We start from the raw sequence: 23782 nt of genomic DNA, 5'->3' as shown, positions 1-23782 counted from the left end.
TGACAATAAACTGTTGTATACTTGTGTAGTTTTGTCTTTGTGACAAATGTTACATTATTGTTTATTAATATTGTAATATATATATATATATATATATATAGTTTAGTTCAATTTCAATAGCCCTAGAACCGTAAACTAACGATTTCTTATTTTAGAACCGGAACTGAAACTGAAACTGGAACGGTAAACTAACTGTTTCTCTCTCTAATTATTTCGTTCTCTCACTATCCTAATCTTTGACACCCATTTTCAAAACCCAAATTCTTATTTGACAAGAATTCACATTACAACTAGGAGCCTAATATGGCACACTTCTTTTCCAAATCATTTTTTTTTTTTTTTCACTACTCTAAACTAGGAGCCTAATATGCTTTTATAAATCTCCACTTCCTTCTTCTTGATTTCAAATTTATTAGAAAACTCATTAATGCACATATAAGTCATGTGACTCGTGACTCATGTTGGACCGGTTTAACTTTTTCAGTAACTTTACACTTAATTTTCGTGTTGGACCAGTCCAAAAAAGTTGAACCGGTCCAACTTCCCTCGAATAACATTCTGCACATGAATTTAAGACACAAACCCAACAATATTGGCATAAATTTATCTCAATTTCTTGCTATAATTTTCATATCTCACATATTTTGTTTCAAATAACTTTAGCTGATTTAATCATTGAAACTGATAATATGATTTTTGATTAATCAAATAAATTAATTATTTTACAGTAATCATTTAACCAAAAAATTAATTAAAACATAGTTAGTTTTTCTTAGTTATTGTCTCATGAATAAAAATGTTAAAAAAACAAAAGAAATTACTCCCCTTATGTACTAATCACACGCCTTCTCAATTACTAATCTTTAAATATCATTATGAAAAAACATATATAGATAATGCTACAAACATTTTTAATAATAGTCAAATTTTCTAAACAAAGACAAATTAATAATTTTTTTAATTGAAAATTTGCCATCTCAATTACTACTTTCATTCATTTGCGCAATCCACCATCGAGTCTCACTTATAAGAGCTCATAAAAAGTTACAGAATAACTAATTAAAAAAAAAAAAGAGAGAGAAATAAAGTAAAGAAGTAGAAGTCTAGTGAGTGCTTCTTGTCAAAGCTGCTCATGATGCAGTTCCACTTGTGTGTTGTGCGTGTGTGTGTGTATGAGAGAGAGAGAGAGAGAGATTCAAAGGCATAATGGCATCTTCACGTTACTTTGGCAGGACCCAATGTCCTTTCACTTATTGAAAGCCATATATATATATATATATATATATCGACGCCTACTCATTCTATTTATATATGTGCCTATACTTGGGAATAACCAGCTGCCTCTTCTCCTCGCACAGAAAGTCATGAAAGATTCAATGGGTAAGTCTTTGATTTCTTTCTTTTATATGCTGTAAGGTTCATGATATTGTTAATAGTGTTTTTAAAGATTATATGACATCACTATGATATTAATTCTAGAAGTATTAATTACTTTGAAAACATCGGACTTGTGGGTTGTTGATTGATATGATCAGAAGAAATTAGCAAATCTTTAGAACAGAATTTTCCAGTGAATTGGGGTTTTGGTTAAATAAATATTACTGACATGTGCTTGTATTTAAATTCTTTTGTGTAAATGTTGTTGCTTTATTACTGCAAATGCTCGTATTCTACTATTTTAATACAATGAATACGTTTTCTTTTCTTTCTAAATTGATTCCTTCCCGCATCATTTATTTACTTTTACGGTGTTTTTTATTTTTAATTCATCTATAAAACTTAGGAAATTTCATTTTTCTGCCCTAATTTTAGATTTGGCAGTGTAGGTCATTGTTTTCTTGTTATGCTTTAGGTCATGATTTCATTTTTGAGTTGTCTTACAGTTAGAGTTAGGTATTGATATCTTGTCCACCTCTATACTTTATTAATCATCTTTAATAATATTTATGTATCTTATATATATATATATATATATAGATAATGGAATTGTATGAACAGTACATTCTGTTTTTACTAGGCCATTTTATGCTCATTTGACCATCCCTAATGATTTTGGTTTTAGAATACTCAGTTGAAGTGATTCATGGTCGTCGATGATATTTATCATCTCTTAGCAGTTCATTATGATTGATATAACTTCCTTTGGCATAATACTAAATTCTACATGGTTCAAGGTGCCCTTACATTTCAAAAAAAAAAAAAAAGGTGTCCTTTGGATGTTTTTCATTATGATCAACTAGCTAGGTTAAAGGACACATCCAAAAGAATCTAGGATAAACAAAAAAAAAAAAAAAATTGAACTATTGCTGCTGAATATATGAAGATTACATACAAAAATTTACCCGTAGAGTTAGTAATTAAGGATATGATAACATATAGTTTAAGTGAGGCTATAAAACCTTGGATAGAGCGGAAATGAAAAATAGGATTCGTGTTGCCGACCCCAAGTGGTTGGGAAAAGGCTTTGTTGAGTTGAGTTGTACTTAGTATTGAAGGTGAACCAACATCTCTCTCTCACTCACACACACACACACACAAATTTAACATTTATGATATATAAGAGTGTCAATTAATTTAGCCCCTACAAGACATGTTTCTTCCTGAAAGATCAATGGTATAGTTTCTCTAAAAAACTAGATATCCCCTTTTGCTATTTGGAAGAAAAACACAAACTTATCAGTGCCATTCATATGAAAATACTGTTTCTACTGAACTCAAAGATCATTAATCCTTGTTGTATCACTCCCAGTAACCAAAATATGATCAAACTAACACAAGGATAGTAATTTCAGTAGGGCTTTGATGAATAATTGATGAATACCTGGACATTTTATGCTACTACTCTATATGCTGATAACTCAGACATTGTATACCACAACTCATCGGCACCACCAAACTGACTTTATCAAAGCAAGCTGTCAGAGAATGTTTAAGCCCCATCAACAACATATCTAGGAGGTTACTCTCTCTCTATATCTATAGCCTCTTGTAAATCACCATGAAGGAAAGCATTTTCTATATCAAGTTGGTAAAAGGGGCAGCCGCCGCAGCCCCCCGTGGTTGCCATTCAGAGCAGTACATCGTTGAATCAAGATGTGCCATAGAAGAAAAGGTTTCAGAATAGTTGAGCACAGATATCCGAGTAATACCCTTTACCAATCAACCGAGCTCTTAGTAGCTCAATTCTTCCATTAGATTGACCATTGATGGTAATGAATAGATTCAATGGCACCCAACAGTTTGTTTTCTGATATGTAATGTGTTAAGCTTCCAAATACTTTCCCTTAACATTATTGATAGGTCTTCAGATGAAGTATAGAATCTATAGGTGAATCAGACAATTTAGGTAGAGGATCAGAAGGGCCTATATTAGTTACTGGGCTCCTTTGGTAAATTTGTAGTGAATAAGGTGCAGTTTTTTTATGAAATATCACAAACTACAGATGATTGAGCAACTGGTAAATGGTCGTTATCAATATCTACTTTTGTAAAAAAAGAAAATGGCATACCCTCAAGGAAGTTAACATCAACACTCATGAAACAACAAGAATAATAAGGGTCTTAGCTCCTTTTATTCTTTTAGTTTGAGACTAGCCAAAAACCCTCACCTAATCATGGGATTGATCATTGGATTCATGTTGGTCCTCAGGTATGATACTTCTAAATTGATCAGGTTTGAATCATTTCGCAAGCTTAGGTCAATTTTTGTTTGCTCGCAATTTTAGCCATGTAATTGTTTCGAATTTTATTTTAAAGGCAACTTTTTGGTTTTCCTTAAGTTAAATTGTTTTAGAAACATTGCAGATTCTATGCAAAATGTTTGAGCACATGTAAATGCGTGTAAACATATGGTAGTTATACTTATTCAGGTATGGAAATGACCCTAAGGAATAATATATCAAACCAATAGCATGATACTGGATTGATCATTGAATTTTCATGTTGGTCCTCAGGTATGATACTTCTAAATTGATCAGGTTTGAATCATTTCGCAAGCTTAGGTCAATTTTTGTTTGCTCGCAATTTTAGCCATGTAATTGTTTCGAATTTTATTTTAAAGGCAACTTTTTGGTTTTCCTTAAGTTAAATTGTTTTAGAAACATTGCAGATTCTATGCAAAATGTTTGAGCACATGTAAATGCGTGTAAACATATGGTAGTTATACTTATTCAGGTATGGAAATGACCCTAAGGAATAATATATCAAACCAATAGCATGGTTAGAAAATGATGTGGTTAATGGCACTTCTTGGTAACTAGCTCAGTTGGAACGGTCTAACGCTCTTGATCGTATATGTTTACGGATGTCAACAAGGCGGTTTACCCTATCCCAAACCTGCCCCGCAAAGGAAAAAAATCACTCTTGAATAAATTTATGATAGAATTTTGGAAAAATCTAATCATAAAAACAAATTCTTAACAATTGTAATTACAAAGTATTTTTAACTCTTTAGTTAAAATTTTAAATTATCATGAAAAGCAATGAAAAGAAAAAGGCTTTAGTTTATAATGAAGCATATATTTGTATATATTTATTATTAATCGGAGCGGTCTTGGGGTTTAACTCTCTTTCCAAATCCGCCCCTAACCCAATCAGAATGCACCTAAACCTATTCCATTAATGGCGGGGCTCTGTTGGGGCGGGTTGTATTGAAATTCTATATAAGCTGGCTAGGTTTATCACAACGAGAAGGAAAGTTGCTGCTTCATTAGGTATCGATTATCAGAAGAAGAGTTGCTGCTTATACAGAAGTATGTCCATGTTATTCTTGAAAAAGTGAAAAAGTGGTTCTTTAGTTGTTACATTAGCTACAAAAATTAGTTAGAATTAATTTGGTTAATGAAATATGTATATTGAGGCTAATGTACCAGTAAATATTTCTAGACCATAATGTGAAAAAAAGAAATTGTGGGGTGGGTAGTCATCAATAATGTTCTGATTTTGTCTCACCTTGTTGGTTTTCTAAACAAAATAATTAGCAAGTAGAGTTGCAAATTATGGAAGGGGTTACTTACCAGACCACCAACTCTAATGCATGAAGAGGATGCATGAAGAGGTTGACTCAGTCTTTACCAATTATTCAATGCTCAACAATCTGAGCTATTATTGTTTCACAATGCAATGGTACTTTTTTCAGAAGGAACAATAAATTTTTCGACCTTACATTTATATCCAAAATTTTCTTACAAATTTTTTTTGACTATATTTTTCGTACTTTTGACTTCAAAGAACTGGTTGTCAAACTGGTCAGTCAAATGGAAACTTGCCCCTTTTATTGTTTAGGTTCAGTAAAACAGCAAATTATTTGTATAAAATTTGCATAGGTTTGCAGCAATTAAAAAGGTTCTCAAGATACAAAGTCCAAGTACCTATGATATCTCAAGATATTGTTCGGATCACTTATAAATGAGGTTTATGCTATCTACTTCTAAGACTAATGTGAATACATTTATGTGAGGTGTCGATCATGATTAGTGTATGTCATGGAGTAAAAAGTAAATTAGAGTACTGGATCAAGCATCATGCAGTGGGAGAGCTTTTGCTGATGGTTCTCATGATGGTGTTAATGGTGATAGCAGGCTGCCAGAGGTGGTGGCAGCGTCACTGGTGATGGGATGGTGTTAATAATCTGTGACTTTCTTAAGTGGCCGTGATGGCATTCATGTTTTCCTTGGAGGTGGTGTCGGCTGTGGTATATTTATTGTTTCATTATTCTGCAGCAGTGGCTTTGGCACTACTGCAATTGCCACCAGACCACCACCACTATCCCCCTTTCACCTGACCCCATCACCACTGCCACTATCAGTCATCCTTATGTCCCTAGCACCTATACATTTTCGCTCTTCTTTATTGCTTTCAATATATATAGTTATGTATATATACTTGAACAGTGGTTACATCTGTAGAATAGATTATGTTGCTGAGATCAATGGGACTTGCTGAAGAATTTGTTGGCACTTTGATTCTTGACCTTAAGTGAGAAATATCCAAATGTGTTATGTCCGTTTACCTAAGATTATAACAGTAAGTAGTCATATTCATGTTAAATAGTACTTTTAATTTTGATTTTGTTCGTTATGCTTATGCAATATCCCTTCTGGTGTTCTATTCTTTAGGCATGTCAAAACCATGCCCTGCTCTGAAGTCATTGTCCAATAAAGTAGGCGGCATGCTCTGCTGTCGTAATTCACCCAACAAGTATAAAAGGTTAGATACGAAGCTTGAAAGGAAAATGATGGAGGTAAAGAAAAGTGCATCGGGAAATAACATTTTCAAATCATTCAATAGCATAATCTTGAGGTTCCCTCAGTTCAAAGAGGGACTGAAAGACATCAGAGGCATGTTTGAGCGGTATGGTGAGTTCCCACAAGGTTACTTTTTCTGTTATTCAAGCTTTTTAGTCATTGAAAGTCGTTTTCTTAAGAATTCTGCAAACTGATTTGTCCTCTGTCCCTCTTCCCCCTCCCTAACACAGATGAAGATTCTAATGGAACTATTGACCGTGAGGAGCTCAAGAAATGTTTGCAAAAACTGCAACTTTGTCCTACGGAAAAGGAAATCGATGATCTTTTCCATTCATGTGACATAGATGGGAGTGAAGGGATACAATTCAATGAGTTCATTGTTCTTCTGTGTCTAATTTATCTCCTGATAGATCCTTCCACCTCTCCTCACATGGTATTATCCACAACGAACTTAATTTTTCTCTTACCAATATATACTTCACTTGTTGGGTAAACATGTGCTGTCAGTTCAATTGATGACCTCCAAATATGTTTCAGACATCAAAGGTGGGTTCACCACAGCTTGAAGCAACCTTTGACACTATAATTGAAGCATTCTTGTTTCTGGATAAGAATGGTGATGGAAAGCTGAACAAGAAAGATGTCGTCAAGGCATTGAATGATGCTTCTCCATGGGAGAAATCCCCATCACACGTTACTAGGACTCGATTTAGTATTACTTCAATCGCCCCTTACTGTTACATGCAAATTTATTTCACCCCCTTTAAGTTATGTTGTCCTTATCTTGGTGATTTTTGTGAATAAATGCAGAAGAAATGGATTGCGACAGGAACGGGAATGTCAGCTTCAGGGAGTTCCTCTTTGCTTTGATCGATTGGGTTGGGATTGACACCGATGATGAAGTCCCTGCGACAGAAAGTTAAATTGAGTGCAGGATAGCATAGAAATGGAGCATTGAATCAGTGTGAAGTGAAACCAGATTGATACCTTTATGTTTCTGTACATTATCTAAAAATATTGCTGTTCTGTAGAACCTGAACTTTCCAGCGAAAGGAAAAAAACATTATGCATCATTTATCTATATTTCATTGTTTTATTTCTCAAATGAGTTTCATTGTATTCCTAGAGCTTGGATTCTCCTAATCAGTGACAGCATAAAAAGCATTTCTTTGTTTCCACTCCTTTTTCTCATTTTGGCTTCTTCCATGAAGCAATTGTCATGCCTATTATAGTATGCTCACAATCTGCCGCATGCACAAAAGTTATGCATATATGCACAAAAACGATCTCATGATTTTGGTGATGTAAAAGTTGTGCCATTTTTGTACACAAAGGTACCACTTTCTGTGCTCCGAGGCGTAACTTTTTGTGTAAAATATTGGTGGTCAAAATAATTTTGAAGAACGTCCATGCATCAAAACGTTCTATATACTAATATATTGACCATTTCCTCCCGCCCATTTCAAATCGTTGCAAAATCTATCTTCTGGACAGACCAAATACTGCGCCAAGCTCCTTGTGTTGCAAAATCTTTTGGACGACAAACCAAATACTGCGCGAAGCTCACGACGGATTCTGGTCCACGCTCACCTCCAAGAAATAGCATGATGGAAAGTATTTTAGCCATAATCAATTATAAACCAATTCTCCCTTTTTGTGAGCAGACTTTGAGTGCGCAAGACGCGTCATGTCATTAATGTACCCATTCAATGACAATACCTTATTTTAAAAGAAATTAGTCCACCTACTTATAAAATTGCTAATAAAAAGATAATATGTTATATTTTATTGAGTGTGTACACTCCTTGAACTACAAAATTCTAAGCATGCTTTGCCGAAATTAAATGCTTTAAGATCCTAAAACCCCAGTCCACCGTGTTTCTTACTACATCAGAGCCCAGTGAATGTCCCGCTGTCTTAACTAACTTACAAAACAGGGGACTCCTAGAACATAACGAAGCATATTGATATAATTGTCATGTAACATGACAATTATTACTCCATTTCGTTGACGAAATTTTCAACACAGTTTAGTAAATCACGTTCACTACCTGGATCGAAGCCTCAAGCTTGCTGCTGGTTCACACGCTCAGGTCAGCTCAGATGGATGTCTACACACATACACACACATATACACACACATATATATCTATATATAATGGGTGATTTATCTATTATTATTATTATTATTATTAGTTAGTATGCTTCTTTTTCATTGATTTTCTTTTGCTCGCGTGTATGATTTCCAGTGTACGAATCATGAAGAATAATTCCGAAGAAAGGTTTGTGCAACAACAAAAACCCTAATTTCATTTATATATTTTTTCCCCCTAATTTCTTCTTATGCTGAGTCAATTTTATATAATTAATCCCGTTGTTTTGTATGTTAAAATGACGAAAAACCTTATTAACTGAACAACCCTGGAAATTGGAAATGGAGAGAAGAGAGGAGAAAAGGCGGGAAATCATAATTGCTGCCATTATCAGAGTCATAGGAGAGAAAATTCGAAGATGGTCCAATTCTGTATTCTTTGTATGCCTATGTTATTGCTGAAGGCGATTGTAGAACCAATAATCCTAATCCTCCACTACCACCCTCTTCTCCTGTGACCGATACTCGAGTTGCCCCGTAATGAAAAATTCCGAATTTACTTTGTTGGAGGCCATTGCTGGTTTGAGAATGATTATTATGCCTCTAAGAAGGTTTATTACTTGGATTTCAACACCTTTAGAAATAGATTTAGAGAACTAAGCTCTATTAGTAGTAGTTGTAACAGTAGTCTCATCAATTATGATGAATTGTCAGAATGCCCCAATATGCATGGGGTAAGTGTAATCCGGCTGTGATGGCTGTGAATGGGAAATTATACGTCTTATCTTGCCACATTGGTGGGGATCCCAATGCCAAGTCTTTCGGTTCCCCTCCGGATTTTAATGTCACTGACTGGCGAAGATGTGCATTCGAAGTCTATGATCCCATGACTGATGTATTGACCATCCTGCCTCTGCCCAATTCTCAAGTTTCTGATTATTCTCCTCCTCCTGTTATTCTTCCTAATTATTGTTCTGGGCATGCCGTCATCCATGTCAAGATCTTGTGTCACTGGCGTGGCACGGTTTATACTTTGATTTGAAAACTCAAAAATGAAAGTTCTTCGATTCCAGTTACATTGAAAAGACACAGGCACGTACTAATGATGATGTCTTGGCACATGCTTTGGTGCGCAATAAACTGACTGGAGGGGGCCTGGTTTTCAGTGATGCCTTATATGCCTTTGCAGTGTGTAATGAAGGGCTCAGTAGGTTTTTCGCATATCATATCTCCGACAACCTTGAAGATACATCTATATCTTGTGCTTCACTCAAATTGACAAGCTCATACCCATTCAACGACGACTCTAAGGCAGGCTTACTTGCTTTGCAGGCTGGTTTCTTTTGTTTAGGAAATGGTAAGTTATGTTCAGTTCTTCGCGAGCTTCCAGAAATCGAGAATAGTGAAGAACACAGCGAGGAGCGTCTCATGGCTGATGCTTACTTCGTAGTTTTTCAAGTTGTCAGAGAAAGAACTTACAGCGGAGATATCTGTTGGTCTACCAGACTATCAATGCCCTGCAAAGTCCAGGAAATCGATTTTGACTCGGGCTCAATTTCAGATTACTTCACACTATAGATGTTGCTGTTCTTGTACCTGTCACATTCTCGATCTTTTTATCTGATTCTTTTTCAGCTGGCATTATGCACCTAGTTGCTTGAATAGTAAGGTTACATATTTGGCTTGGGTTTATAGCTTACTCTGTCATGATTGAATGTCAATTATATTAGATGAGACCTTATCTGTGGTAAGAGAAGTTCCATGTGTATTGATCTGAATGGTATTACCGGGATGGAGGTTGTTTTGAACTCGGTTATCATTCACAGCATCTTTATTTTTTGACCATAGGTGTTACTTTCATATTTCTTCTTTCTTGTTTCTGATCTATGCAGCTTACAAGAAATAATAATAATAATAATAATGAAAAAAGAAAAAAACTGTTTGGATTCTTTGAGCTTGAGGGTGATTTTCATGCTTATGTCATAATTTACCTCTTAGTCCTCTTGGATGTTCGAAATTGAAATATGTGTAGGCTGTAAACTGACCATCTTAGCGTGCCCCATAACTCAATACTTGTTCCTTTGCATAATTTTGGCTGATTCCTTTTGTTGGTTGTATTTTTGAATATGCATTGTGAAATCTCTGTTTTGGTGCAATCTTGTAGGGTAATAGCATTTTGAGGATCCTCAATGTAGTAGCATCGTTGCTGTATCAGACAATGCTTATACTGAGAAGAAATCGCAAGCCGGTTTTTGATCCATTATACGGAAGGCATATGAAGCTACTTATCCAGATAAAATCCTCACAGAAGGTATTTTCAACTGTTGCTAGAACCTTTATGAAATTGGAGCTCTTCCTATAAGATAAATTGTCTTGTGTCCCACCCACCCATCACACACACACATCAAAAATATGAGAGAAGAAAAAGAGGAGAAATGCAGTCTTTAATTATCTGCCATTTAATTAGCCTATATAAATAGATCATTTCATTAGCATATATAAATACTTCTTTTAGTTTTTTGTGTTTGGGGCTTGTCACTTAATTAAGTTATATTATTGCAGAAAAGTACATAACTCATTAAATCCTTCAATCCTAACTGCTTGTAGGTGGCTTCATGGGAGTAAGTTTTCACTCTGTTCTGTTACTGATAATTTGGCAATCAAAGTTGTAGCTTTAAAGCAAATTGAATAAAACTGGATGATTTTTGGCTGTATCTTGAAATCTGGTTTTTTTACTTTCGTTACATTATGTTCGTTTTCCCGTCTATTTTGATCGCGGTTGCAAGATCGTGAAAATGGCCTTCGAAAAAATGGTGTCATTTGTAGCATAGTGCTGGAGAAGCCTTCTCTCTGTAGGTTTAGAAATGCCACGGATAAGCTTAGACACCTTCAGATGCCCCAATACTCCATCTTTAAGAAGTGATCTTTAAGCCAAATCGGCTACCAATTCCATAAAATGTTGGCCCAAAGAGTAGTTCTTTTCTCAAATGGATCCAAAAATAATTCATTAACCAAGTGTATACATATAAACAATTAGATGAAAATTTGAGTGCTAAAAAACTTAAGAACTGAATTTTAAGTGCTAAAGTTTTTAGTAGTTTTTATAAATTGATAATTTATATAATATAGACATGTGCTGGATTTTTAAGTACGGAGGTGATATTTACACTCCAAAATACAACTAAGGCACTCCACCCCCATTTCTTAATAATTAAAATGACAAAAACAACCTTCAACTACCCTTTTTATCTCCCCCTCTTCTCTCTCCACCCTTTTACTCCGCTCATGCGCTTGCTCTCTATACAAGTTGTCCTATTTTCTCGATCTTTCTTCCACGGGCACCTGAATCACTTCATCTCCATAAAATAAATATCACCTTTATGTCAATTAGAAACAGAGAGAAATCTAAGATCAACTTGAAAAAAATAATGAAAAGTAGAGAGAGAGAATAAAGGAGCAAACTACACCCAACAATTCTTGACTTCTTTGGATTTGATACAGGGGCAAGAGGTGGTGGGGAGTGAGTGAATGTGTCCATAATTCACACCAGGGTTACTCTTACGTTCTGCACACATACTTATTATATTTTCACTCCTAATTTCACCATCAGGTATCCATAACCATTAGTGGTGAAGAAAAGAAAAGAAAAGAAAAGAAAAGAAAATTAAACTAACACAAATGATACACCACACCCATTAACCACTAGGACATTATATAATGTATTATACTACCATCAAAAATTTATTATTATTATTATTACTATTACTATTATTTCTTACATTTTTAAGGATAATAAAAATATGGGTTAATTTCACCTAGACCCCCTGAGGTTGGCGCATATTTCACCTAGATAGAAATTTGATTTTTAGCGACCACTTAGACCCCAATTTGATTTTTGGCCTCAAACACATGCGAATTGACTTTTTTATCCTCAAAATTTTAATACTACAAAATATTTTTAATTTTAAATGACATAAACACCCCTCTTTCATCTCTCTCATCTGCGGTCTCTCTCACCCACCTCCTTCAACCACCAACACACCACCTTAAAAAGTGCATAAACACCCACAAACAACCACCTCTGTAATCAATCAAACAAACCAAATCTTACCCCAATCACAACCCCACAATCAACGCCCCTTATTCACAAAATCAGACCATGTAATCAACAACCACAAGAAGGAAAAAAAAAAAAAATCAACAATCCACAGCCCTGCAAATCAAACCCAAACTGGGCAAGGATGGCTGCCACCAAGACCCGCTAGACCCAACAAACCCCACCGGAGACGAATCCGAACCGGAATCGGACTCAAACCGTGGCAAAGACAAGCTCAGCACCCCCTCGCCGGAATTGCGCCACACGCGCCAATCGACATCTTCTTGAGGAGAGTAGTTACTGTAACGACTCGAATAAATACCAAAATAATAATAAAAATCTATAAAAATTTCGGCATGACTTCCGCAGAAAATGTCCCTCAACAACCTGTAGAAATACAAAAAAATAAATGCAATGGTCTCACTGAGCCTTAAATCTAACTTATCATGTCCCAACGCACAATTCAAATATTATACTACATTCCCAAAATGGTTACATACATATAAAAGTCCCGTTCCTCCATCTCATCCAAACATGGAACCCACTTAAGTTACATCAAATTACAGTCCATAAAATGTAGCTAGAATTAAAAGTACATAACTTACAACATTATACTAATTAAACTAAAGTGTCACAAGGTAGTTAATATTACATTTACAAAATATTTGAGTCTAATACAAAAGATAACAAAATAGAATGGGTCTTCAAGCTCATCTAAACCTGTGGTGGACCGTCGTCTGCCACCTCTTTTCCATATCCTGAAAAAAATGTTAAAAATAAGGGGGTGAGCATAAGCTCAGTAGGAAGTGTCTAAGACACACTTCTTATGTCTCCGTGAATCCATGCAATGAATAGATAAAAAGTGAACGGGATCATGCTATCAGGAAATGCACATTCTCAACCACAATAACAAGTATATAACAAATATCAACCAATCACAAATTTACCACGATGTCATGAAGTGCAATGTTATGCAAATGTCACTCCCCATTTTCGAAACAATTCCGTTTCAACAACTAAACCGTTAGTGTAGTCCGACCCAAGGCACCTCCATGGCGTCACGAAAGGAAGGTTGGTTAACTATTCACGACCACAAGGCACCTCCAAGGCGTCGCATCCGGCCTAGTTAACTCAACTACATTCCCTTCTAGACTACACCAACATCATAGACCACTAGGCGCCTCCTAGGCGTCCGGTTTTCGCAACACTTTTAGAAAATATTTTCCCCAAAACAATTTTATTTGTTCTAACAATTATTTTCCCCCCTTTCTCTTTCCCAATGGATGCATGAATGCTTCATACTTCAAATCATTAATTTAACTATATGTCTTCACACATTTCCATTTACATCATCATCACAATTTAATGAAAATTTATAAACATTCCTTTCCTTTATTTATTTATAACCATAGCATCCATTTTTCTTCAAGACAATAAATAAATAAATAATCATGGAACATACAACACATCAAATGGAACATACAACACATCAAACACTAAGCATGCTCATTTACCGTAATGAAAATGGACATGTATATGAACTCAAATAACACAAGGAACACAATTATCATTGTAATTACAAAGAACTACAACAACAACAAGCTAAGTAATTAAAATTTAGCATGCTTAGAATCAAATTTAAGGGGAAAAATTCACCAAAGGCCAAGAAATTGTAGATTAGAACACCCCTACCTTATATTGATGAAAACCCCCAATTTGAGCCCAAGAACCCTAGAATTTTGAACTCTCTAGAGTGCACCAAATGATGATTGGCTCCTATCAAATTAACGGCCTCGAAGAGCTCAACAACTTTGCTTCACAATGTTCTACCAAATTCCCAAAGGAAAAAGCAAGATCAAGGTTTAAAGTTGCAAAAAGAAAAAAAAAATGGAAACTGCCGAGAGCAGTCTGGTTACAGCAAGAGAGGGAGAGAAAGGTGGACTCGTGTAATGGCCTTATGGCCTTTTGTGTGTTTATAACATGGGTGGGGCCCACTTGCCTTATTTCTTTTAACATTAATTATATATATATACATATATATCACAACATTACAGTTACGGCGTGTTGGAGGTCCTCTTTACCGCGATCGACGGTGATTGGTGACTGTCGATACAGATCTTGACCGTCGGTTGGAGGTCCTCCGGCGATATGCTATTGATTATCTCCATCGAGAAGTTCTTGCGTTGCAGCAAGCTCAGGCTCAGGGACCGTCCGTATGATGGCAAGCTTGTGGCTTCGGATGATGGTGGCGGCGAGCTCGACGGCGAGCCCGAATCCATCCCATTCACCTGTCAGACTCACCCGTGCACAGCCGCAGTTCATCCATAGCCACCGCCCGAGCACGCAGTCGCTGTCATCTGAGCCGCCGCTAGTCATCCACGGCCGAACCAACTTGTCGCCGCGATCTGATGCCGGACAACCTCCTCGTCGATGACAAAGGTGATTTGAAGGTTGCGGATTTCGAACTCAGTGATGGGGTGGTGACTGGTTCATTTGGGGATGATTGTTGACGGTGGTGGTGACTGGTGGGTTGAAATTGGGAAATTTGCCGATGACAGTGAGTTTTGATCTCCGAAACAAAAATTTGAGCGGCGAAATTCCTCAGACTGGTTCGTTTGCGAATCAAGGTCTGACGGCGTTTCTCAATAATCCGTCGTTATGCGGATTTTCGTTGAAAAAACCATGTCAAAATGATACCCGAACTTCGCCTGTAAATCAGAATCCATTGCCGGAATCTGACGACAGTGATAAGAGAGAAGGGCTGAAGCCGGGGCTGATCATATTGAGGGTTAATTGGGAAGATTGCATGAGAGGAGGAAGAGAAGGAAATGTGCTTTGGGGGCAGTTTAGTCACAAAAAATAGTCAATATTAGGTCAAAGGGTAACATAGTCATTTAATACCAAAAATTGACATTTGGGGTGTAAGTGAAATGTTAAGCCACTAATTGGGGTCCAACTGGTCGCTACAAATCAAATCTCCATCTAGGTGAAATAAGCGCCAACCTCAGGGGGTCTAAGTGAAATTAACCCTAAAAATATTTGAAATTCTAACCAGTATGATATGAAAATCTTTTCTTTTTTGGACAAAAATAAGGTTTATGTGGGGAAAAAAAAACTATGTTTTGGATAACTTCATGTTTTTCGCTATTATAATGGTATTTTTGTTTCATAATTTGAAACAAAGTTAAATTCGAGAATTTATGTTTTTAAATCAAATATGTTAATTAGATTCATAACTTTAGTTATTAAGTAAAACAAATTTACATGAATAAAAAAAATGTTTAATAAAATATGTTGTTCAATATATATTATATTATATTTGTTTAAAATGATCCACACATAAATTGGAGAGAGTATAGATTAAATTAGAAAACTTATAATGAACTTATGTTCCAAAAGTAAGAGTCACTTGAAAAAAAATGGTTAAGAATTGATGCACAATTTTAAATTTTTTCTAAAAGTAGGGAAACTTGACATAGACTAGTAAAATGTTCAAAGTCATTATAACAACACATAACGATATGTATCTACCATTATTGTTAACATTATTTTTCAATTTGAAATATGCAAAGTAACTTTGGTTTATAAGTGCATGAAACATCAAACATCAAGTTCCAAGTAACTTGAGAATTATAGAGTAAATCGATCACTACTACTATAAATTAGATCACCACTGAGGTCATGCGTTGCAAAAAGAGAAGATAAACAGATTTTAATTACTTTTCTCCCATTTTCAGATATATTTCTGAAAAGAAAAAGAAAATAAGAACTAGAGGATCAAGCTCGAAAAGCAAGAAATGTGTAATTTTACAGAAGAGTTTGTCTGCATGATAAGGGCACACAAACCATTATTTTATATACTCAAAATATATATTTTGTTAGCATTTATATTATGTATAGATTTTATGTTTATTTGTAATAATAAGAGAATGCGAAGAAAACAATCAAAAATGAAGATCAAGTGAAGAAACTGAAGCTGCACCACAAAAGGTTATATTTATTTGCAGCGCAAAAGGTTATATTTATTTATAACCAAAGGAGAACACAAGAAGTTTCTTAGCACAGATGGTATAATCTTCTAAGAGATCCAAGCTCCGAGTTTGGGCATCAACATTAAAGCTTTGTATTTTTTTGGGAGAGAGAGAAAGCTTTAATGTGTTTTGTGTGTATATATATATATCCATTGAGAGTTAACAGTAGCGATAGTTGATCCTATAGAGAGCTGATCTGAGGAGCAAGCCTAGCTCGATGCCTGTGTATTTATTTTCTGCATTCTCTTTCAATTAATGCATTATGCTTTTTTTATCTTTAATTTACATGCTTTCTTAATGTCATGTTTTATTAAGATGTTTTAATTTCAGTCGATTAGTTTTTAAAATTCAAACAATGTTTTAATATCCTTTTTTTCTTTATAAATAACAATTTGAATCTAAGTTTTAATACGAAGTCTCAACTTGAGTATGAGTTCGACCGTATTTTATCACTATATAATTTTTTTTTTTTGAAATTTTTACTATACAATTTTAGTAAAGTGATTGTAGGAAAAATATTTTTGTATAGCGTACATATATGCAATGATAATACCCCAAAATATGCTCTTCCAAATAGCACCGTCGCCGGTTTGAGTTCGAGATTCTGTGGAATGATGATTTAAATCTTGTTTTTTGACCTATGGTTTCATTTTCGTCCAGTTTTTAAGCACTGTTGTTATGTGTTCCACTGTTGGTCTTTACTTACAGTGCCCAGTGCTTTGATTTTCTTTAAAAACTAAAAAAACAAACAAAAAACAAAAAACAAATATTTCGCTCACTTTTTCTTGTCTTTTGGTTCCTTCATTATATATATATATAGCTACATTTTTCAAACCAGGAAGTCAACACAGTGAAATGAAAAACAAAAAAGTTCCAATGCAAAATAGCAAACCCATTTCTCATCTTCATCACCAACCACCACCAAAGCTCATAACCAGTGAATCAATGGATTAAATATGATGGAAGGGACATGTTGAACTTTGTAGAGATCAGCTCCTTCTTCCCCATGTACCACTCGAAGTCGTCTTTGAAAATCTTCTGACGAGATCGAAATCTTCAATTCCTGAAGGGTAGATATGAATCTCAATCCATCTGGAACCATCTTCAATCTCTCACAACCAATTTCTAAAGAAGAAAGATTGGGCATTGATCCTTCATCCACCATCCATTCCTCCAAGTTGGATAGTTCTTTGAGTTTTAGAAATTTGAGTTGAGGGAAACCCAACTTAGAGCAAACCATTTTCACTCCCACGAAGGCATTAGAACCCAAGGCAAGCCTTCTTAAGTTAGGAAGCTTCTCCAGTGTTGCCATTGGGTCCTCCTTGAGCTCAGATCTACTGAATTCTAACATAGTGAGGTTTGGAGAGAAATGATGGTGTTCGGGTAACTTACCTATAACACCTCCTATATGCAATGCATTAAGGCGACGGCACTCTAGCAATTGTCTCAAAAGATTTACCTCTTCTTCGGAACAAAAGTTGTATCCAATGTAAAATGACGAGTGCTGGAGTCGGTTTGCCCTGATGTTTAGGTAGTTGATGATGGCCACCAAGTCTTCAAGTACTTCTACCTGGACACGTGCATTTAGTTTCCAAAGGTTGGTAAGCATGAAGAGGTCTTTAAGATCAAACAGATGTGTAGTGAAGGTTTCCAGTAACTCCAGCTTGCTCAAACCATCCAATCTCAATATTTCTTTTGTTTTTACAAGATCATTAAGATATAGATGTCTCAAGCTTTTCATCTTCCACAGGACATTTGGTATTGTTCCAGATACTCCTAATTGTTCATGCAACCTTAAATCTAAGGTTTGCAAGAACCCTAAGTTGCCTATAGATGAAGGCAACTTTCTGAACCCAGAATTTCTTAAACTCAAGTACCTGAGATGAATTAGCTTTCCAACTGCTCTGGCTAACTTCTTAGAGAACTGGATTCCGCCAAGATCTAGAACTCTCAACACTTTGAAGCCTTTGAAATGGAAATTCTTCGGCATAGGTATGCAAATATATTTGGATGGAACAAAGAATGAAAGGGACCGAAGGTGCTGAGCTGTTCTAATCTTGGGGAAACCATCTTCACCCAAATGGATGGCTAGTCTGCGTACTTTACTGTCCAATGAAGAGTAGTAAGAGGAATAATCCACAAGCTTCTCGCTTCCATGCCGAAAATCAACGACCATTAAGAAATTTTGTTCTTTTCCCTTTAACAAGCACAGATCCCTCATCAGGTCATGAAGGCTGCAAGATTTAAACCTTCCACTGAACTCATCTACTTCCACCTGAACCATGTATCTGTATGCTAGTTCAACTAGACAGCGCTCTGCAACATCCATCATTGTTTCTCCTTCTGCTCGGTCATCCAATGATACCAGACCTTCAGCAATCCACAATTGATATAATTTATCGGCTTCAATTTCAGAATCCTCTGGGAAATTGCCTAGATATAGAAAACACGACTTCAACTGATATGGTAAGTCACTGTAACTTAAAGCTAACACCTGTGATACTCCATGTTGTTGCCTCATGCCTTTTCCCTTCCTTATATATGAACTAATATTGCGATGCACCATCTCCCAGTCCCTTAATGTCTGTTTTGTTACCAAAATTCCGCCAAGCACAATTACAGCCAATGGCAGACCTCCACAATGTTTAACCATTTCCCTCCCCAAATCCTCCATGTTTTTGTCATCTCTAGGCTCTGTAGAGCAAAGAAAAAGGAAACATTTCTTCAGTATGATGGATTTGAACAAACATTCAAAGCCTAAGAAGGCCAACAACAAAGGGAAAACAAACAAGATTAGCAATCAATAAACAAAAATAGAGTGAATGTGCTATAGTTCAGAAGATGGATTACGTCTTTTAGTGCGATAATTTGGATTTCTTGGTCAAAAGTGCCTAAATTAACAGAACTTAAAAATATGCAACTTCATTTAACAACTAGAATAAGAACAATCAGACTGTAAGAACTAGCTTGCTACTATAGTCAATATGATCCTTCAATGCTTTTATGATGAACCCAAAACCTCCTTTATGGAGCAGGATATGAACCTTTGAGGACGTCAATATGGCTAAAAACAAGCTTGTCATCAAAAACCACATGCAACCACCACCAAAACAATATATAAACTTATCTCCACAAGAGATTGTCCAACAATCTCCACAAGACCTTATTAACCCAATCACATTAGAATGTTACTGTAAGGTTATTATAGATTGACAAGTTATTTATCTAAAATTAAAGATTATTACATTAGGATAAAATGAAAAATCAGGATTCATGTAATAGATTTCAAGTAATGGTATATTAAATTGAGTTGGCAATGAGTTAGTTAAGGACAGGGAGATATATCTTGGTTAGAACCACACTAAACATCAGACCAAGGGTGAGAAACTAAAATCATAATAAACTACCTGCGCCATCTGGTTTTGTGAATGCTTTCTTCTGAAGTAGTTCCCAACTTTCATCTTCAGTCAACAATCGTGGCTCATGGAGGTAAACATGTGGATCCACATGCAAGGCCACTTCTTGATTACGCGTAGTGATCAATATTTTGCCACCCATATCTCCTCCAGTAGGAAAGGCATGCCTTATGCAGTCCCAAGCAGCCTCTGACCAAATGTCATCAAGAACCACCAAACACTTCCTACTCTGGTGGACTTGAACTAGCATCCTCACAAGATCTTCCTCTCTCATAAACACAATTCGATCCCTTTCATGTGGGATAAGCTTCGTAAGTATCCCTTGCAAAATATCTTTGGTTTGTCATTGCTGAGATACACAAACCCAAGCAAAGCCATCGAAATGACGCTTAACATTCTGGTCATTGTAAACCTTCTGAGCAATAGTGGTCTTCCCCAAACCACCCATACCACAAATTGACAAAGTTCGATAGTAATTCTCTTTATCTTCACTCACCAAAAGCCCCACCAATTCCTCTACATCTTCCTCCAATCCCACGAAATCCTTTTCCACAACATGGGAATAAGACCGCCTTAGCACGCGCTGTTGCCTCCCGTATGCAGAACTTGATGATCCTTCCCCTTCTGTTATGGCTCTAATACCATAAGTTTGTAAACTCGTGGTGAGTTGAGAAATTCTGGTTTTGATACTCTGTATCTCCGATCCAACCTTGTGAAGGGCTTTACCTTCATTCAAGATACAAACACATCTTTTGAGAAAGCTTTGCATACTCCTCCTTGAAGCAACTCTGATTACATAGGTTTCGATAATATCTTCAGAATCGTAAGCAATTTCTTTGATCTCCACAACCCAGTTGTGGATTGTCTTGCTTTCGCTTTCTCTTGCATCTGCATCTTTTAGGAAGCATTGCATTCTCTGGAACTCGTCTCGGAGTTGCTCAACTTGAGAGCTTACTCCATGTAACAAGCTTGCTTCTTCACTTGCCAAGCCCTGAAGCCTCTCCAAAACAACGGAAACAACAAACTCTGCCATTTTTTTTTCTGAAGGATGAGTAAGTATGAGCTCTGTTTTGCTTCTTTGGTGGATATTTTAGAATCAATAAAGTTGAAGTCAAGTCAACCTCAAGTCATCAAAAATTGGGTCCCAAAATTCCTTTTCCTGCTAAGCTTCCCTTAAAAAGTTGATTTCAATGTTGTAAAGTTTTTACAGGTGTGTGAACTGAAATTAATACACTGTATTTTCCCTCTCGTTGGGAGCTTCCAGGTTTCTTCCTTTTTCTTTTCTGTGATTATTATGATTATTCCTGTTCTTTAACTCTGTTAGTTTTTGTTTTTTCATCTTTTTGTTTTTTGTTTTTTGAAGTACGTATTGAGTAATAGTAAAAACTTATTGGACTGAAAAAAGTGTCACAAATAATTTGGTGTGCTGGAGTTTGTTTGCCATGATGGTGCCGAGAATGCCACCATTACATTAGTTTAAACTGTTTACTGATGTTGAATTCATGACTCCACCTTTATCTAATAAGAGGCAGTCGAGAATTTTTTATTCAATGCATTCAAGATAGAAATTTCTTTCTTAACCTTCTCAATTAGACCATTAGGTCTAAAAATTATTATCCTTTTGTTTAATCCGGATAAGTTGGGCTAATCGGATTAAAGAACATATTGGACTGTGAAATGATGCTATGAAGGCAAGGTTCCGTATAGAACGAAACAAAACCCAAAAAAAAAAACAAGAAGGGTTGTTCGAGACATGGTAGGACCTACAAGTCTTTGTTAGCATTTGCCTCTCACAGAGCTCACTCTCATACTATTTGAAGGTTTAAATAAGATTTTATTTTTATTTTTATTTTTATTTTTTATCACACTGCATATAAAATTGGTCCAAAAATGCCCTTTCCTTCTAATCTGATCTTAAAGAGTTGCTTTCAATGTCGCCTTTACAGGTGTGTGAACTCAAATTAATACGTCGTATTTTTCCTCTCGGTCTTCCTTTCTGTGTGCTTTTTCCCTCTGTATTCGTGGATTCTTCTTTTCTCTTTCCCTTGATAAATTATGATTAGTCCCTTTTTTTTTTTTTTTAGTCTGTTAGTTTGAGAGTATTGTTTTCATTTTTATTATTTTATTTTTTTTTATTTATAAACTTGATTATTTCTGTAACGACCCACTCCACCACATGATATGATATTGTTCGTTTTAGGTCTGAGCCCGTACGGTTTTGCTTTTGGGTTTCACCTTAAAAGGCCTCATACCAATTGAAGATGATACACTTACATATAAACACTTCACCTTTCCCTTTCCTAGGCGATGTGAGATTGTACACCCGTAACTCGCCAGTGTGGTAGCCTGACAGTATCTCTCTCACCCGCCCATGACGCACCCGTCCACAGGGTCATCACAATCCACCTCCTTTGGAGGCCCGATGTCCCCGTCGGCCCACTTCCGGCTGGGTTAGGCTATGATACTATTTGTAACGACCCACTCCACCACATGGTATGATATTGTCCGATTTGGGCCTGAGCCCGCATGGTTTTGCTCTTGGGTTTTACCTCAAAATGTCTCATACCAATTGGAGATGACACACTTGTTGGAAACGGGGGCATTAAAAACATAAACTTTGGATGAGATTTGGAATAGATTCCGCTAAGAATTTTTTGCGGATCTCTAGACGAGCGTGTTTCTCTCCGCAAGGAGATGAACGTGGTATATTTACTTTCTTAAATCCATTTCCGGGTGAATGAGAAATTAGCTCCAAAGTATGGTGTTTTGATAAGCCTAAATGGGTATGCAAAATGTGAGAAGTGTTTGTCCCACATAGAAAAAATGTTGAAACAAATTAAAATTTAAATAAGCTGAGTTTAGGATTTGGGCTTGGGCTTGGGCTTAATTGTAAAGTCCAGATTATTCTTTTTTGGAATTTTGGATTGGGCCTAATTTTGGGCTGGGCTTATTTAAATGCGTTTCACAAATGAGTGGGGTTTTTTGAATTAAAAAACTACTTTTTAATTTTTCTAAAAAGTTACACCTTTTAAATTAAAAAAGACATATTTTAGTTTTTCTAAAGGGTTATATCTTTTAAATTAAAAAACCACTTTTTAGTTTTTTTTTTTTAAAGGGTTACACCTTTTTTCGAACCGTCATAACTCATGGTTGCACCCACTCGTTAAAGCACATTGCAACCTATTGGAATGAATGTATCTATTGGTGAATAGACACCATGTGAACCATTGCAACCTATTGGAATAGATGTGTCTAGTGGTGAACAGACACCATGTGAACCATTGCAACCTATTCCAATAATAAAGAGATACACCCAATCCAAAAAGGCATTTCTGTTTCTATAAATACCCCCCTTTGGATTATTTGCAAGTGATTCATTTTTCATTTTCTTTTATTTCCCTCTCTAGACTTGAACCCAACCCAAGTGGGTTCAAACCATAGGTTAAGTGGTTTGAACCACTTAGACTCTAATCCAATTTCATCGAGCCATATTAAGATTGGTCCGAATCATTTGGTTTGGATTGCATCCAATTTAGCATTTATATAGTATAGATGCATTTTTGAGTCAGAGAGAGTATTACACAGAGAAGGTTCGCCGTATCCACGAGTTTGTAATGCTGCTACTGGTGGATGTAGACCGTTGTATCCTGGAAGATAGACGCCACTGAGTCCGTTAGTACCATAGCGGGGCGAATCTGTCTTAAGGATATAGTATCCAATACTAGCCTCGGTCCAAGTTCTTTATTTATTATTTATTATTTTATTATTTTATTTTACATATTTATATTTAATTAATCATTTCTTAGCATATTGTTAATTATCTCATAGCATATTAGTATAAGGGTTGTTATATCTTAAATGTCACATGAAACATATATTTACCAACAATCTTAAGACAGACT

General features: G+C 35.9%; 2 protein-coding genes and 1 long non-coding RNA gene across 6 annotated transcripts; 2 read left to right on the top strand and 1 right to left on the bottom strand.

The window, feature by feature from the left end:
* Nucleotides 1-1139: 1139 nt before the first annotated feature.
* Nucleotides 1140-7423, top strand: LOC132299223 (probable calcium-binding protein CML22). Of its 3 annotated transcripts, none has more exons than XM_059795735.1 (6): nucleotides 1140-1380; nucleotides 5912-6024; nucleotides 6117-6356; nucleotides 6476-6678; nucleotides 6783-6957; nucleotides 7056-7423. In XM_059795735.1, exons 3-6 carry the CDS (start codon nucleotides 6119-6121, stop codon nucleotides 7166-7168), a joined length of 729 nt encoding a protein of 242 aa, XP_059651718.1. In that variant the 5' UTR covers nucleotides 1140-1380; nucleotides 5912-6024; nucleotides 6117-6118; the 3' UTR covers nucleotides 7169-7423. The 3 variants fall into 3 exon arrangements, with proteins under 3 accessions (XP_059651718.1, XP_059651711.1, XP_059651704.1); XM_059795728.1 differs by lacking the exon at nucleotides 5912-6024 and adding an exon at nucleotides 3870-3953; XM_059795721.1 differs by lacking the exon at nucleotides 5912-6024 and having other exon boundaries at nucleotides 1141-1380.
* A 627-nt stretch (nucleotides 7424-8050) lies between these two features.
* Nucleotides 8051-12513, top strand: LOC132299213 (uncharacterized). 2 transcript variants are annotated; one of them, XR_009480039.1, is made up of 5 exons: nucleotides 8051-8338; nucleotides 8495-8527; nucleotides 9670-10001; nucleotides 10502-10648; nucleotides 10900-12513. It is a non-coding gene; the product is annotated as an uncharacterized LOC132299213 (long non-coding RNA). The 2 variants fall into 2 exon arrangements; XR_009480038.1 differs by lacking the exon at nucleotides 9670-10001.
* Nucleotides 12514-17231: 4718 nt separating this feature from the next.
* Nucleotides 17232-20177, bottom strand: LOC132299203 (probable disease resistance protein At1g58602). Its single transcript, XM_059795698.1, has 2 exons — nucleotides 19872-20177; nucleotides 17232-19158 (listed from the first exon to the last, which is right to left on the bottom strand). The coding sequence occupies exons 1-2, from the start codon at nucleotides 20152-20154 to the stop codon at nucleotides 17393-17395; spliced, it is 2049 nt and encodes a 682-aa protein (XP_059651681.1). The 5' UTR covers nucleotides 20155-20177; the 3' UTR covers nucleotides 17232-17392.
* Between the last annotated feature and the right edge of the window lie 3605 nt (nucleotides 20178-23782).

The sequence above is a fragment of the Cornus florida genome, unplaced genomic scaffold, assembly GCF_030987335.1.
Source record: "Cornus florida cultivar Cherokee Brave unplaced genomic scaffold, ASM3098733v1 CherokeeBrave_3.0.0_Hap2_Chr01, whole genome shotgun sequence".
NCBI lineage: Eukaryota > Viridiplantae > Streptophyta > Magnoliopsida > Cornales > Cornaceae > Cornus > Cornus florida.
This window is presented reverse-complemented; position numbering and strand designations above follow the sequence as displayed.

What these genes read in the sequence shown, in the direction of transcription:
- LOC132299223 (XM_059795721.1), top strand. Translation starts at nt 1,173, where the DNA reads ATGAGAGAGAGAGAGAGAGAGATTCAAAGGCATAATGGCATCTTCACG. An exon ending in AGTCATGAAAGATTCAATGG is followed by an intron (nt 1,381 to 6,116) that starts GTAAGTCTTTGA and finishes TCTATTCTTTAG; the next exon opens with GCATGTCAAAACCATGCCCT. An exon ending in AGGCATGTTTGAGCGGTATG is followed by an intron (nt 6,357 to 6,475) that starts GTGAGTTCCCAC and finishes TCCCTAACACAG; the next exon opens with ATGAAGATTCTAATGGAACT.
- LOC132299203 (XM_059795698.1), bottom strand. Translation starts at nt 20,154, where the DNA reads ATGAGAGAGGAAGATCTTGTGAGGATGCTAGTTCAAGTCCACCAGAGT. An exon ending in CACAAAACCAGATGGCGCAG is followed by an intron (nt 19,159 to 19,871) that starts GTAGTTTATTAT and finishes TTTGCTCTACAG; the next exon opens with AGCCTAGAGATGACAAAAAC.